Source organism: Ctenopharyngodon idella, chromosome 7 (assembly GCF_019924925.1).
Source record: "Ctenopharyngodon idella isolate HZGC_01 chromosome 7, HZGC01, whole genome shotgun sequence".
Lineage (NCBI taxonomy): Eukaryota > Metazoa > Chordata > Actinopteri > Cypriniformes > Xenocyprididae > Ctenopharyngodon > Ctenopharyngodon idella.
Window position 1 is genome coordinate 19726679 of NC_067226.1, and position 16436 is coordinate 19743114.

At 36.1% G+C, this 16436-nt stretch overlaps 1 protein-coding gene across 1 annotated transcript; it reads left to right on the forward strand.

Moving 5' to 3' along the window:
• Nucleotides 1-435: 435 nt before the first annotated feature.
• slco3a1b (solute carrier organic anion transporter family member 3A1b) lies at nt 436-16107 on the forward strand. Its single transcript, XM_051901643.1, has 10 exons — nt 436-1344; nt 3483-3942; nt 8990-9088; nt 9236-9496; nt 10791-10955; nt 11058-11256; nt 11498-11633; nt 11911-12083; nt 12253-12317; nt 14112-16107. Exons 1-10 carry the CDS (start codon nt 1207-1209, stop codon nt 14486-14488), a joined length of 2073 nt encoding a protein of 690 aa, XP_051757603.1. The 5' UTR covers nt 436-1206; the 3' UTR covers nt 14489-16107.
• Nucleotides 16108-16436: the final 329 nt, after the last annotated feature.

Here is a 16436-nt window from a genome sequence, read left to right on the forward strand (position 1 = left end):
AGCCACACTAAATGACTGTTGCATGATGCAGTCAACAGTATTGTCTTTTATCCGAAGGACTGATGGAATTATTGTGTGTATTTGGACTATTTTACGTATTCCAAATGCAGCAAGAACATATTAATTATAGAACTACAGTGCAGTGGCTTATACTGACAATGATTCCATACTGATACATGATTAATATTTAACCTTCTTTTTTTTTTACTAGGGGAGATAAAGAAGAATGTTACTATTCAATTACTGTGACCAATTTCTGTCCTAATTTTCCTTACTTTTTTAATCATTTTTTCCTTATAATGAAAGCAAAAGACTGAGGCTCTCATTTTGCCTGACATCTCATTTTCTGCACAGATACAGGCTTGGAACAACGAGTAAATGATAACAGAAGTTTAATTTAGGCGTGAACTGTACCTTTAATAAAGGCCTGTGTGATCATTCGGTCAGCAGCTCATACATCCCTAGTTTGGCACATTGCTCTCAGGGGACATATATTGAGGGTTATTTTTAGTCTGGGAATAAAATTCACTTTGACAATTCAGAAACAACTGCACTAAGTCTCACACAAAAGCTATTTTTTGAGCCCTTTTTTTTTTTTTTTTTTTTTTGATAAAATTATTAATAAGTCTGTTGTTCTGTCCATCTATCTATCTATCTATCTATCTATCTATCTATCTATCTATCTGTCTACCTACCTACCTACCTACCTTCCTACCTACCTAATAAGATGTGTTTGTGGGAGGAGGAGGAAATAAAGAGAGGCAGTAGAAAGGAAAAGGAGAGAGAGAGGTCATCATTTGGTGCAGGCTGTTGTGTAGATGAGGACACGCATGAGCTGAGTCCTCCACACCGGCAAACTCTCCTCACAGAAGAGCAGCGGACTCACTGTAACCGCCTCACGTAATACTGTATCGCAGTTTCCGCGTGTCGGTGATGTTCATGGTTATTAATAGGCTGCATTGGTCTTCCGTCAGTTTCTTTGGACCATTCAGATCACCGGATCAGATGCGAGTGCGCAGTTTTTGAGGTGACAGTACTAAGAACGCTCAAGATTCAATTCATACGGCTCAATTTGAAAGCGGACCGGAACCGGAGGCGATATTAATGGAGCCGTGCACGTCTTGTTGAGGATCCATCTGCACTCGTCCTCAATGGTCACCTTCTGTCCGAGCCTGTCTTTCTGCTTGCTGCAGTCCGCATCAGAGGATGTACGCGGAGGGAAGCACGCCAGACACTGAGCCAGACGCGTGCCAGAAGAAGACATCATGCTTCTCCAACATCAAAATATTCCTCATATCAGAATGTGCCTTAATGTTGGCACAGGGCACTGTAGGAGCCTATCTGGTAAGTCGAGCCGTTAACACGGGCAGCTCATACTACGTACGCAATGTATGTGGATGACATTGAATGGTGTCCGGTACGCATCGCTTACCTTTTTCCCTAAAGCAAAATAAATAAACAACATCATGAGGTAGGGGTTCTTGCGCGCGCTATTGCGACTGCTTTATTTCCACATGATTTAGAGGCGCTATAATGGAAAATGATCATCAGTCTAGTGAGTGGCCCAGTGGTCGATTACCTTATTTTGTCTTGAGCCACTCATGCATATAAGGTTGGAAGCAAAAATATGTCAGAATGATCAGACATTCTATGGAAAGCTGTTTTATTCCTTAAAATATATATATATATATTTTTATGTTACTCTAGTAGTACTAATTACTAAAAGTTATCTAATAGTCACTAGTACGTTTTCAGTTTCAGTATTAACTTTTCAATAAATACTATTCATTAGATGGTGGTACTTGTTCCAGTAGTGACTAGTAGGCCCTATCTTTTCACTAGTATTCATTACATACTAGTAATTTTTTTGCAGCTGGTCACTGCATAGAGACAAGGAACTATTCCATATTTACTTATAATATGAGTACCTATCATTTTTTGCATGCTTAGGTAATATATAATTTTAATAATTTTGTCATTTCAGTTTTGTTTTGTTTTTAGGGTGACTGTAACATTCTCTCCAAGGATGATGAAAAAAACCTACTCTGGCGCATTTACCATAGTGTTTATTAATGTGCACTATCCCTGTTAAGTAAATTAATTAAAAAAAAAAAGGGGGAAAGGAAAGGATTGCCATTAAATTTTATGGTTATTTCTGATTCCATCCAATTACTAGATCAATTTCAGTTGTTGCTGGTAGGCCTACTTATTTCAGTTGCACTAGTAACAAGATACTAGTGGTTATTCTTTAGTTATTTAACTATTAACGTACATTAGGTAGTAAAGACATCATAAAAGCAATCCATGTGACTCCAGTAGTTTAACCTCGATTTTATGAAGTGACGCAAGTGCTTTGTTTGCACAAAAAAAACAAAATCTACCATTTTATTTACATTTATTATTATTTAACTATTAAAATAGCTACTGGTATTCCAGTTTTCCTGGTACCCAGTTATTACAAGTAACATTTTTAATTAACTATTGATTGATACATGTTCCCTAGCGATGACTTATGAAAGTCCCTGATGAACAGTCTACATAACTACCACTTTCAAGCTACAGAAAGGTAGTAAAGACATCATAAAAGTAATCCATGTGACTCCAGTAGTTTAACCTTGATTTTATGAAGCGACACGAGTGCTTTGTTTGCGCAAAAAAACATAATTTACCACTTTATTTACAATTATTTATTATTATTTAACTATTAAAGTAGCTATCGGTATTCCAGTTTTCTTAGCACCCAGTTATTACAAGTATCATTTTTAATTAACTATTGATTAATATGTTATGTTCCCTAGTGATGACTTATGAAAGTGCCTGATGAACAAATCTACTCTACCTTGTGCTTTATCTGAGGTATTTAACATATGGGTAACACTTTACAATAAGGTTCATTAGTTAACATTAGTTAAATACATTAGTTAACATGAACTAATAATGAACTGCACTTATACAGCATTTATTCATCTTTGTTAATGTTAATTTCAACATTTACTAATACGTTATTAAAATCTTGTTAACATTAGTTAATGCACTGTGAACTAACATGAACAAAATGAATTTTCATTAATTAACGTTAACGAAGATTAGTAAATACAGTAACAAATGTATTGCTCATGGATAGTTCATGTTAGTTAATACATTAACTAATGTTCAACCAATGAACCTTATTGTAAAGTGTTACCAACATATGTTGTGAGGTTGTGACCTGAATGGCACATGTATAAATCACTTAAATAACTACACAGTCTGTCAGCTCTCATATGAATATTTGATTTATACCTTCAATATTGTGTAAGCGAGTTCTTCAGGACAGTACACAGCATCCATGTTCTCAACAAAACCTCATCAGTCTATTCTGTTGCTTAAGATCTCCAAGCCATTAAAAGCATAAACAACATATTTTCAGTTTGAAAATGGCACGTGGTCATTGCTCATTATCTCACAGCTTTGTAACAGTGTATTGTTTCTTTATATTTTAGGTCAGTGTCCTCACCACGCTAGAACGACGCTTCAACTTGCAGAGCGCTGACGTGGGTGTGATCGCCAGCAGCTTTGAGATTGGCAACCTTGCCCTCATCTTATTCGTCAGCTACTTTGGGGCCAGGGCGCATCGGCCGCGGCTGATTGGTTGTGGGGGCATCGTGATGGCGCTGGGAGCGTTACTGTCAGCACTGCCTGAGTTCTTGACCCACCAGTATGAATATCAGTCTGGAGAGTCACGACCTGTGGGACAGGGACAGAACGTGTGCTCCAATAACAGTCGAGCAGATCTCTCTGATCCTAGTTATATCTGTGGGAATAGAACCAATACCAACATGATGTACCTGCTGCTGATCGGAGCTCAAATGCTTCTGGGGATTGGAGCGACACCCCTGCAGCCGCTGGGTGTGTCTTACATCGATGATCATGTCAGGCGTGAAGACTCCTCCCTTTATATTGGTGAGACTGATCTACACAGCCGTTATTGTGTTATGTACCACCGCCAGCCCCATCAGTAAGGCTTAATCAGAGATATTGTGGGTGATAGTAGCACATATTTTTTTACTACCATGTATTACTACAAATATATAACATTATACACATTATTTTGTTCTCTTTCCTTAATAATGAAACAGAATAGTAATAGAAATAATAGTACAGTGAAGGGGTGACTAGGGGTATCTAGATTTTATAGACCGATTTTAAAGATAGATTTTGATTTTATTTTATTAAACCTATTGCTAAAAACCTTTATTAAAATAATCAAAATGCTAAGTAATTATTATGGTAAATAAATTATTATTATTATTATTATTATTATTAATTCTGATAATTTTAATGTGTTGTTTTAATAAAGTAGCAATTATTATTATTATTATTATTATTATTATTAATTTTTACTTTTTTTGTTGATTCAGTTTAGGGTTTAAAGGGTTAGTTCACCCAAACATTAAAATTTTGTCATCAAATTAATTACTCACCCTCATGTCGTTCCAAACCCATAAGACTTTTGTTCATCTTCAGAACACAAATTAATATATTTTTAATGAAATCTGAGAGCTTTCTGTCCCTCCATTGACAGTCTATATAACTACCACTTTCAAGCCACAGAAAGGTAGTAAAGACATCATAAAAATAATCCATGTGACTCCAGTAGTTTAACCTAGATTTTATGAAGCGACACGAGTGCTTTGTTTGTGCAAAAAAAAAACACTTTAACTACAAAATATTAATCTCCAACGCGCATTCATGATAGCACCACAACGCATATGTGTTTTGTTGAATTGAAAGTAAAATTTAATAAAATAAAAAATAACTATTATTATTTAATTGGTTCAGTTCTGGGTAATGGGTAAAACTTTACAACAAGACTAGTCAATACATTAACTAACATTAACAATGAGCAATACATTTGTTACAGTATTTATGGTAACATTTTAGTAGAGGGAACACATATAAACTATTAACTATGACTTTTTCCAATAAACTCCTAATTTACTGCTTATTAATAGTTAGTAAGGTAATTGTTAAGTTTAGGTATTGAGTAGGATTAAGAATGTGGAATAAGGTCATGCAGAATAAGACATTAATATGTGCTTAATAAGTACTAATAAATAGCCAATATTCTATTAATATGCATACTAATAAGCAACTAGTTAAAAGACCCTAAAATAAAGTGTTACTGTATTTATTAATCTTTGCTATCAACAACTGTGCATTGTTAGTTGTAGTTGTCAAATACAATGTTTGATTTTAATAATGTATTAGTAAAGGTTGAAATTGACATTAAATAAGATTATTAAATGGTTCAGAAGTATTTTTCATTTACCAATGAATGTAAAAGTATTGTTCATTGTTGGTATATAATACCTAACATAGAACATTATTGTGAAATGTTACAGATTAATTGTTTTGAACAGACTTTTTTTGCCTTAATCTATTCTAATCCACTTCAGGAGAGAACAACAGCGTCTGGTTTAAATGCTTCCCTTTTGCATTTGAACCAGGTGCCATGGCAATGCTACACATTCACTATGGTCTACTACAGCAAATAATAGGAAACAGTGAACTGGAGTCTGGACCTAGAAAGTTTCTGCTTGTTACCACAGTATCCTGAGAAAAGCTCATTTTATATCTCGCTCAGTGTGTTTTAGATGCTATTTTGCTGTATTTTAGAATGTAAGGCAAGTTAATGATAAATACTGCATTTTAAATGTCCTCAAATGGCAGTACTTGAACCCTAGTAAAACATCTGTAAAACATGCTGGTCAGGCACTAAAGAAACACTACAGAGTGTTGTTGTTATTTTAGGGCATATCGTGTTGCAGTACCGTCAATATCCTGACGTTGAAACAATTACAGCACTTATTATTATTAATGATTTATAAGCCACAAAATGTTGTATGCTTTGCGCATCAGCTCTTTACTGCTTCCTGGAGGACTCTCTAGTAACAGAAAGCTTTTGTATGAAGGTACAGAAAAGCATAGTTATTGTATGTGGCTGGTTTAGGTTTGCGGTGAACTCACTTGGGAAATTTCCAAGAATTGAGCTTAAACCCACTGGTTTAGTGTAGTGCACCACTGTCTTAATCTCCTGTTGCTATGTTTTTAAGGGGTAAACAAGAGGCAATGATGGCCTTCAGTGCCTGTTATTTCTGCTGTGAAGTTAATGTGTGCTGGCTGCTCTGTCATCCCTCAGGCAGCTCACTCTTTCTCACTATTCTTCTCACTCTCTCTCTATTCTTCTCACTCTCTTTCTCTCGCTCTACGACAATGATTCTCCATATATTTGATACAAATAAAGACTAAATCATCAACCCCAGACTTAAATGTCTTAAGAAAGCTCCCGAAATATAATCCTAGCATGCAAATTTATCAGTGTATGACTATTGTAATTGAGTAGCGTTCCACAGGTAAGGATGCAAGTTTCAAGGTCCGGATGTGAAGATTCTGTGTGAATGTCAGTGGGTTTGTTTGTGTGCACGCTTCACATCATTTCTGCTGTGTCTCCTTCTCTGCAGTGTGTTTGACGTCTTTGCATTGAGCTGACTTGTCTGTCTATGAGCATTAATGTTTGTGCAACCCATGCAAGCTTCTTTCTCTCTCCCTCTTGCGTGTTTTAATCCTTTGTAACCTTTAAAACTGGACCTATCTCTCAGTTATGCATAATGTAAACTAGCACAGACATAAACGTCCTCTTTGGAGGCAGTCATTGCTGGTGGGCATAATGGAATCAGTCATTTAGCTGTTTGATCACAGAGGCTTTGGTTAACAGAAATGCATTTGGCGTCTTTCACAAAGGCACAAGCAGAAAGGCCTATCTGTTTAAAGTGAATTATCCAGCAGTTGTATTCATACAGAATTCTAGGGTAAGAGAACTGATCTAGGATTACATTCTCCTGTGAGTGGTAACATTAGGACTGACATGCTTAATCAATTTCATCCAGGCTAATGGATAAAACTAACACTTTTTAAAGATCAGAGCAAATATAACATTGAAGGTCATGTTACAGACCTTTCTGCCCCCTTCCCTTTACAGCAATTAGGTGAGGTTCATTCTTTCCATAGTAAAGGCTCGTTCACACCAAGGACAATATTTATAATAATACAATATAATAATCATTCTAATTCTATAAGAATAGGGAAGTTCAGCCCACTAAACCCTAATCCAACTCAAACCAATATTTCATGTCCTTGCAGATTTTTTTCTGAAAGCTTTGTCATCACAGGAATAAATTGTTTCAAAAATATTAAAATAGATATAAAAATAAAAGATTTATAAAATAGAAAATAGATATTTTAAATTGTAATTTTCCACAATGTTACTGTTTTTACTGTATTTTTGATCAAATAAATGCATCCGTATAATGTACAGTCAGTCAGTCATTACAAAATAAACCCCTTCAGGATGATACAAGATCACCCTGTCAGCTGCGTCTGACTGTACATTATCTTTTACACGTTCATTTATAGTTGTTTATGGTTATTTGTGGTTTAGTGTTCTCTGATAATGATTATGCTGCGTCACTCACCGAATGGTAAAACAGCTGATAGTACAATATTTACTCGTACATGCACAATCTATATGTTGGCTACTACCCTTTTGTTATTCCTAAAAGATATAATAATCAACACAGAAATGTGTGTGCTCATCAGCTTTATCTAGTTCATGTAGTTATTGCAGTGATGATGTAGATTATGCAAATTAGCTATTTTCCCCAGAGAAAATTTAAAATGTACATAATCACTAAGGAAATAGCTTCTTTACTTTGGGCTACTTTAGGCTGTGTCTCAGAAGGTAATATGTTATAATTCCCCTTCTGCAATAATAATAATAAACTAAAACTTTTCCCTAAAAATATGCTGTTTACATAAAAATCTAGATCATTAGCCCAAGTGCCGTCTTACTTAACTTGTGAAAGATTTACATGAACTTCATTTAGGTGAATTGACAACAATCTACCCTTACGCAAAGAAAATATATTTTACTATATATGAATGATCGATATATTAAATGATTTAACGGTATATTTAAAAATATACAGAATCATATATTGTGTTAATATATTACAATATATTGAATAATACATAAGGAATTGCCGCTTTTCATATATTACTAATATATCATAATGTATGCCATTTTATATTCAGTAATACATTTCATAATATATAGATGCACATGTGATATGGTACTGTATAATATATTGCAGATATATTTACTCATGCAGTATAACATAAACATAGTGAAATAATGTAATATATTTCTTATATTTTATAATTATTTACATTATAAATGTTTCATATTTTCAAGCTAGTTAACAATATCACAAGCACACCTGCATGTACTATAATATTTAGAAAAGAGACTATCACTGTGCTGAAGAACGTCTTAATGGTGTTTGGCCAATCGTCAGCCTAGCCACATGCTCTACTCTTCAGCACAATGGTAACCCCAAAAACTCAGAATACCAGAAACCATTTTAAATTCCAAAATAATAGAACATTAAACACTAACAGATCTCCCCCTATATTAATATTGAACAAAACACATGAAATAACACTTAGTTTTAACATTTACTCTCCTTTAACAATCAGAAGCAAAGCATGCTGGGAACTAGAAATCTGCTGTAACTCATTCTGTGAATGTGTGTGTATATATGTTTGTACAATACATTCACATTTATATGGGAACATGTATGTGCAATATATGTACACAATAAAGGCTAAAACTTTGAGTATTACATGTAATGCTATTTTTGTCTTCATTTCTAAATATTTTATATATATCAATATATAGCCATACATGGTCAATGTAAATATTGCAGTACATAGAAAAATATAAGCACTAGTTTCCTATACATGGAAATGTATTATGTAATATATTACATTATATTTTGCAGTATATTCCCATATATTTTTGTTCTGTAAGGGTAGCCAAAACTCTGCATGAATTAATATAACTTTCCTACACAACTATTTTGACTCTGTCTTTTGTATTGCATTACAGGTATCTTATTCTCTACACTGGTCTTTGGACCAGCCTGTGGTTTTATTCTTGGCTCTCTGTGCACCAAAGTTTATGTTGATGCAGTCTTCATTGACACAAGTGAGTACAGGCATCAAAAATCAATCACTTTATTTTTTATTTTTCCTCATTTGTAAATGGGTTTGGATAAAAGCATTTGTAAGTGAATGCATGTAATGTAACACTATTTCAGTAATATGTCATCAGATTTCTGTTTACTGCTAACAGGCACGCTGGACATCACTCCTGACGATCCACGCTGGATCGGTGCCTGGTGGGGCGGCTTTATCATATGTGGCCTTTTCCTCTTCCTCTCCTCGTTTTTCATGTTTGGGTTCCCGCAGTCGCTGAACGAGCCTGGGGAGGGTCCGGGGGGTGAAAGCGAACAGGCCATGCTGCCTGCTGAGCTGGTGCAGGAGTATGAAGGAGTCAAAGCCTCAGATGACCCAGAGATCAGCACTGGCCTCACCTGCTGCCAGCACCTGCAGGGTGAGAAAGAGAGTCTAAACACCCAGAGGTTTTATAAGCATGAAATAATCATTTCGTTTGATTCATCATTGTTGTCAGTTCATTACTTGTAGTAGTTTTAGGTTTCATTTCAGTGTGGAGAACAAGACTCATCTCTCAAAACGCTGTTAAAGGGATACTTCAACTGTCAACATTTTTTTATCCTTTACTCACCCTCATGTCGTTCCAAACCCGTAAGACTTCATCTTCAAAACACAAATGAAGATATTTTTAATGAAATCTGAGAGATATCTGTCCCTCCATTGACAGTTTATGCAACTACCACTTTGATGCTTCAAAAAGTTAATTAAGAGATCGTAAAACTAATCCATATGAATTGAGTGGTTTAGTCCAAATTTTCTAAAGAGACACGATCACTTTATATGATGAACAGATTGAATTTAGGCTTTTATTCACATATAAACATTAATCAACGCACACATTAGTTGTGGTAAACGGAAGCTCAAGCATGTTTGCTTGACGTACGAGAACCAATGAGGTTCATTCTCAAGTATTACACAGCACGTTTTAGCTTTTGTTTATGTTTACTGATCAATGTTTATATGTGAATAAAAGCCCAACTTCATGGTGGAGGATGCTGAAGAAAAAAAATTATATTTTATAAATGTATCTGTCAAACTTAGCATGTTAACTCAAGATATTAATATGTGTAACAATATTTTTTAGCACAACCCAATTGTATATTCCTTATTTTATTCTGCTTTCTAAAGAATGGTTAGAAATTAATCACAAGGCAATTATAAAGGAATTAGACACCTATTAACACAAAGTTTTTTTTTTCTTTTGTGAAAAGCTCAAATGAATAATGTAAACTGAATTAAAAAAAAATTAAAATATATATTCCTATGTTGCAATCTTATGCTAAAATGCTTTAAATTATTTAGTTTTACATACTTTCAGAAGGCACTGTATATATAAAATATAGTGCCTTGCGAAAGTACAGTATGTAAAATAAATAATTTAAAATAATACAATCAACTTTTTGGCTTTAATTACAATATAAATGAATTATTTAATTTTAGAAATGTGTTGTCTTAATAATGTCATGCTTATTTTTTTCTTATACAGTATAAATGGATATTTACATATAAAAATAAACAGCTGTCTTCACATTTTAGTAAGAGGACCTCTCAAAGGGGCATCATAGTTGCTGATCCTTGACATCAAAAAGTTTAAAAACGCCTGGATTACAACATTCTCTTCAACAACATTTTCATCTGAGCATCCATTTAATATCAGTTTAATGTCGTCTCAGTTATCCCTAAGGTGACTAAGCATCTGCTGTCCAACCCGGTTTTCACCTGTGTCATTCTCGCTGCCTGTATGGAAATCGGCGTGGTCGCTGGATTTGCTGCCTTCCTAGGGAAATATCTCGAACAGCAGTTCAACCTCTCAACGTCCTCTGCCAATCAGCTCCTAGGTAGGCAAGTCCACAAAAACATCCAAGTCATAAAATGCAGTTTAAAATAAAATCACTGCACGTACCTGAAATCTGCTTGTCTTTTTTATGCTTGTGTTAAAGGTATGACAGCAATCCCCTGTGCTTGTCTGGGTATTTTCCTGGGTGGCCTCCTGGTGAAAAAGTTGGATCTGTCTGCATTAGGGGCTATTCGTCTGGCCATGCTAGTCAATATCATCTCTACGGCCTGCTACGTCTCCTTCCTTTTCCTTGGCTGTGATACAGGCCCAGTCGCCGGGGTTACTGTTGCCTATGGCAACGAGTGAGTAGAGCGCTACAGCATAAAAGCCTCAAACAAATTTTTAATGATCCACAACAACTGGCAATAAATACAATCACTTAGAGTATAAAGACTTTTGTGTTCACAACACAAAAGCACTAAGCCGAGATGTTTGTAGCATTAATTTTTACAGAGGATCATGTTTATAACTCAGCTCACTAAACTGTGAATTTGAAAGGAACGTGTCGTCTTTGCTCATCCCATAATTGTTCTCTCCTTTTAGGAGTCTAGGTTCATGGGAGCGGACGGAGGCCGCATGTCTGTCAGGCTGTAATTGTTACACGTCTTCTCTAAGCCCCGTCTGCGGTTCCAACGGCATCACCTACCTCTCAGCCTGCCTGGCTGGCTGCACTAGAGGCGTGAGTCTCCTTCCACAACCATTCATAAGACACGCTCCCCAATTCATACAGATCAATAAACTCAGGCACACATCTGCTTAAATGTTTCCTAAAGTCATAAGTGTAAGAGTTCTTTTGGGAATGCTTTTTTTCCCCACTTTTAGATACATCAGTGCCTTTTGTCTCAAATCTTCGGTTCTTTTTTCCTCTGGATGGTCGCCTGGAAATCCCCAGAGCAGCACTTAAGATCCATCATGAAATATGCACTCAGCTCTGCTCTCCCCCCTCCCTTTCTCAGAATCTGACAGGCTGTAAGTGCATCGCCCAAGGCGACGGGCCCGGTACAGCCACACCGGGGAAGTGTTCCAGCCCAGGCTGTCAGCAGGCCTTCCTCACGTTCCTAGCAGTCGTGTGCTTGTGCAGCATGATCGGAGCCATGGCTCAGACTCCATCCGTCATCATCCTGATCAGGTAATTCTGCTGACACCATTCAAATCTTCCAAAAACACACACACACACACACACACAAAAAAGTCAATTTAGGTCCATGTCAATGGTTTCATGAGTCTTAATCAGTCATGGTTGTCATCAGCATATCATAATGAACTAGTACTAAACTATAACTCATTGGTGTCTGCAGAACTGTGAGCCCAGAGCTGAAGTCTTACGCCCTTGGAGTTCTTTTCCTGTTGCTCCGGCTGCTAGGTAAGATATCTGCATGAAACGTGACATATACAGCATCTCTCCAGCTATCAATTTACAGTTTGTCCAAGTATTTTAAACATGCATCTTTATAATATGGTTTGGTGGATGTCAGTTAGCTTATATAACTTACATGTACAGTATTGTTCAAAAGTTTGGGGTCGGTAAGATTTTTTTTATGTTTTTGAAAGTCTCCTATGCTCATCAAGGCTGCATTTATTCATTCAAAAATACAGTAAAAACAATAATACTGTGAAATATTATTACAATTTAAAGTGACTATTTTCTATTATATTGCATTTTCAACATTTTCAGCATCATTTCTCCAGTCTTCAGTGTCACATGATCCTTCAGAAATCATTCTGATATGCTGATTTGATGATGAAGAAACATTTCTTATCATTATCAATGTTGAAGATAGGTTTGCTACTTAAAGGGTTAGCTCACCCAAAAATGAAAATTCTGCATGTTGTTCCAAACCCGTAAGACCTTCATTCATCTTCAGAACACGAATAAGGATTAAGAAATCCAAGAGCTGTCTGACTCTTCCATAGACAGCAATTTAACCACCACTTTCAAGGTCCAGAAAGCTACTAAAGACATCATTAAAATAGTCCAAGTGACTACAGTGGTTCAACCTTAATTTTATGAAACGACCAGAATACTTTTTGTGTGCAAAAACAAAACAAAAATAATAGGGCGATTTATCGCGATTAGACCGCACGCGATTTGGCAAAGGCTGCGATTATTTTATGCGCAGCTTGTCAGAGCTGTACGGCTCTGTGATCAGTAGTAAATGCTTCTCATATGAAAGCCAGAGGGCGCTCTTGCGCAAAAACTCTAAATATGCCCTGCCGCAGAAGAAGATAACACGTGTCATATCGCTGTAGCTGAATAAACAGAAGATTGAAACGTTTTGATTAAACATGAGTAATAAACACACGATTGCCTTATTCTGTGTAAGAAGCCACATCATCTCACAGAAGGATGCTCAACTGTCGTTATGAAGTGAGTTTGGAGTAAAAACATGTTATTAAATGTTGTCTTTTGTTGGACAAGATGTTAATAAGTGCTTCTCATGTTTGGAAAGATGTTTGACGCATGTTGCTTTTTTCAAATGTACATTATAAGCGACTCAAACAGTGCTTTCAGATGGATTAGCATTTGGAGCCATACTTTATTTTTTTATGCACAGCTTGTCAATGATCGCACTAAGAATCGCGTTTAAGCGATTATCGTTTAATGTTATTTTTCGCATCGTGCGATAAATCGTGCAGCCCTAGAAAAAATAACTACTTTATTCAACAATATCTTCTCTTGTGTTATTCTCATACGCTGTTTACGTTCAGCGCTTCCAGGTTCTACGCATACCAGATTTGTTATTTTTGTTTTGGCGCACAAAAAGTATTCTCGTCGCTTCATAAATTAAGGTTGAACCACTGTAGTCAGGTGGACTGTTTTAACGCTGTCTTTAGTACCTTTCTGGACCTTAAAAGGTGGTGGTTAAATTGCTGTCTATGGAGGAGTCAGACAGCTCTCGGATTTCATCAAAAATATCTTAATTTGTGTCCCGAAGATGAACGAAGGTCTTACGGGTTTGGAACGACATGAGGGTGAGTAATTAATGACATTTTTGGGTGAACTAAACCTTTAATGTTTTAAATTAAATAAATTTGTTGTCTACAAATTTGTGAAGCACATAAAGGCATATTCGTAAAAATCTTATTTGTACATTAGAAATAAGTATTAAAAACAAGTACTGTACAATTATACTGACCTCCGTTTTCCATGTCCCAGGTTTCATTCCTCCACCTCTGATCTTTGGCATTGGGATTGACTCCACCTGCCTACTGTGGAGCTCGGTGTGCGGCATTAAAGGGGCCTGCATGCTTTACGACAACATCACCTACCGCTACCTTTACGTCAGCATCGCCATCGTTCTCAAATCCAGCGCCTTCATTCTCTACACCATCACCTGGCAGTGTCTGCGTCAGAACTACTCCAGGTACATTAAGAACAGTGAGGACTATCTGACCCCAAGCCAGCTGTTCGCCTCCAACCTCACCCTGGACAACCTGGGGAAGGACATTGTACAGAATCCTTCCAACCGCACCAAGTTCATTTACAACCTGGATGACCATGCCTGGAGCGAGAACATGGAGTCAGCCATATAGTCCCACCCCAAAGAGGGCCAGCTGGCCTATATGCACATGCTAATTTAGTCTCATAATGCTTTTATTGAAAAGAAAGTCCATGTAAGCCGATTTCTGCACATTCCCGCTTGGGAGAAATGGGCACTCTTTTAGCGTATCCAGGGTGTTTTAACTAAACAGAGCCAAATGAATTTGACTGTTACTGTAGTCAGGACTTGTATATGCTGGATATATGATATGCGGAGATGAAATGCATTTATCATATTAGGGGACGTATTAGGTTGCAGTTCTAAAACCGAACAATTAAGGCCCGTTCACACCAAGGATAACGATAATGAAAAAGACATTGTTCTAAAAATCGTCAGCAGAGTCCACGCCACAACTATAACGATAACTAGAAACGATATCGTTGGAATCACTGTCAGAGCGATTGTTTTCCAGCTGATGAATGATAAAAACACTGACATCCATCCTGCTTCAAAGAGCTTAAACGTTTAAAGCGGCAGACGACAAAACTGCAGCGTGCGCTTAGAATAAACAGAACGATATCGTGCGTTGGTGTGGATGCTAATATAGTATTATATTTATAGTTATCGTTCTTGGCGTGAACGAGCCTTTAATCTTCCATCAGTCAAAACTAGCCCCAGCTTACATATATAAGCACCTTTTTTAGGTTTCATTTTGGATGGTCTTTTTAGTATTTTTTTAAAAAATGTAAAGAATATTAGCATATGAGTTCTATGAATATTAGCTAATTTGTTTACTTGAATATTGTGAGGCTCTAATCAGTCTATTTTTATGGAGGGTCTTAGAAAGCTTGATGTTATTACTCAATCTCTCCTCTGTACAGTCATTAGACTATAAAAGACATAGATACAAGTGCAGAGTTCACACAAGTCATGTAACCTAATAATCAACCTAAATGCATAATAGTGAACATATTAGGCCCGTGTCTGTGAAAATGTATAGCTTGAATAGACAAAAGGTTCATTAGTTTTGTGATGCCTTGTTATTTGTCATCTGCAGTGGTCCTGGAGCAACATCTAAAGCAACATGTAACATTAATCAGTAGTTGTTATCAAGCAGAGGACACTGAAGGACGGAAAGATGGATTTATTTCAATGCATGCAGGTTGCATTGCATGTTGATGCATCAGAACAGGCGCATGGGAATTTTAGGGGATACGTTGTTTTGGAGAAGGTAGACATTTCCCTTCTATTACTCCAGCATCTTCTTAAATGGTGTTTTATACAGTGTGCGCAGAGTTATTAATGGCATTATGGCGCCTTGTATACTTTTTTTCTTCCAAGCGAATTCCTTAAACATATTGAACGGATTGGAAGACCAAATACAAGGATTAACAAAGTTTTACAATAGTAAAACATGTTTTTTTTTTTCCTTTAGCAAACGTTGCAATATATAAAACAAGGAAATAAACATAAGGAAATTATTTGTGAACTACTAAAATATAAATCTGAGCGACACTAAATAATTATATGAACAAATATTTAAAAATAGAGTTAATTCATACATTTTTGTATGGCATTGGACCTAAGAATTTGTTTCATATACTTATGAATTATTTTCTATGCTTTTTCTAAAAAAATAAATTAAAAAAAAAAAGTACAAAAAAAAAAAAATGCAGGATGGGAAGGTGGTGGATCCTTGGTAATGTAACAAAGCTAAATGCTTTTTATAGAGGAAAATTATTTGTTTCTGCTGCTTTTCAAAGATGGTTTACTGGATGCAAGTACACTGAAGAGACCCACATAGGGCAAAACCCAGACCCATTATCACCCTTCATGTAAATGGCTTCCCAAGCACATTATTTTAATGCATTGCAATATGCGCCGAAACGCTTGATTGCTTGAATGTTGAGGCTGGTGTCAATACAAATGGGATGATATAAGAATGATGTCATTGTTTATATAATCATTCCTCTCTATAGATAATTCATTGCCGTAAAAGT

What these genes read in the sequence shown, in the direction of transcription:
- slco3a1b (XM_051901643.1), top strand. Translation starts at nt 1,207, where the DNA reads ATGTACGCGGAGGGAAGCACGCCAGACACTGAGCCAGACGCGTGCCAG. An exon ending in TGCAGTCTTCATTGACACAA is followed by an intron (nt 9,089 to 9,235) that starts GTGAGTACAGGC and finishes TACTGCTAACAG; the next exon opens with GCACGCTGGACATCACTCCT. An exon ending in CCTGTTGCTCCGGCTGCTAG is followed by an intron (nt 12,318 to 14,111) that starts GTAAGATATCTG and finishes TCCATGTCCCAG; the next exon opens with GTTTCATTCCTCCACCTCTG.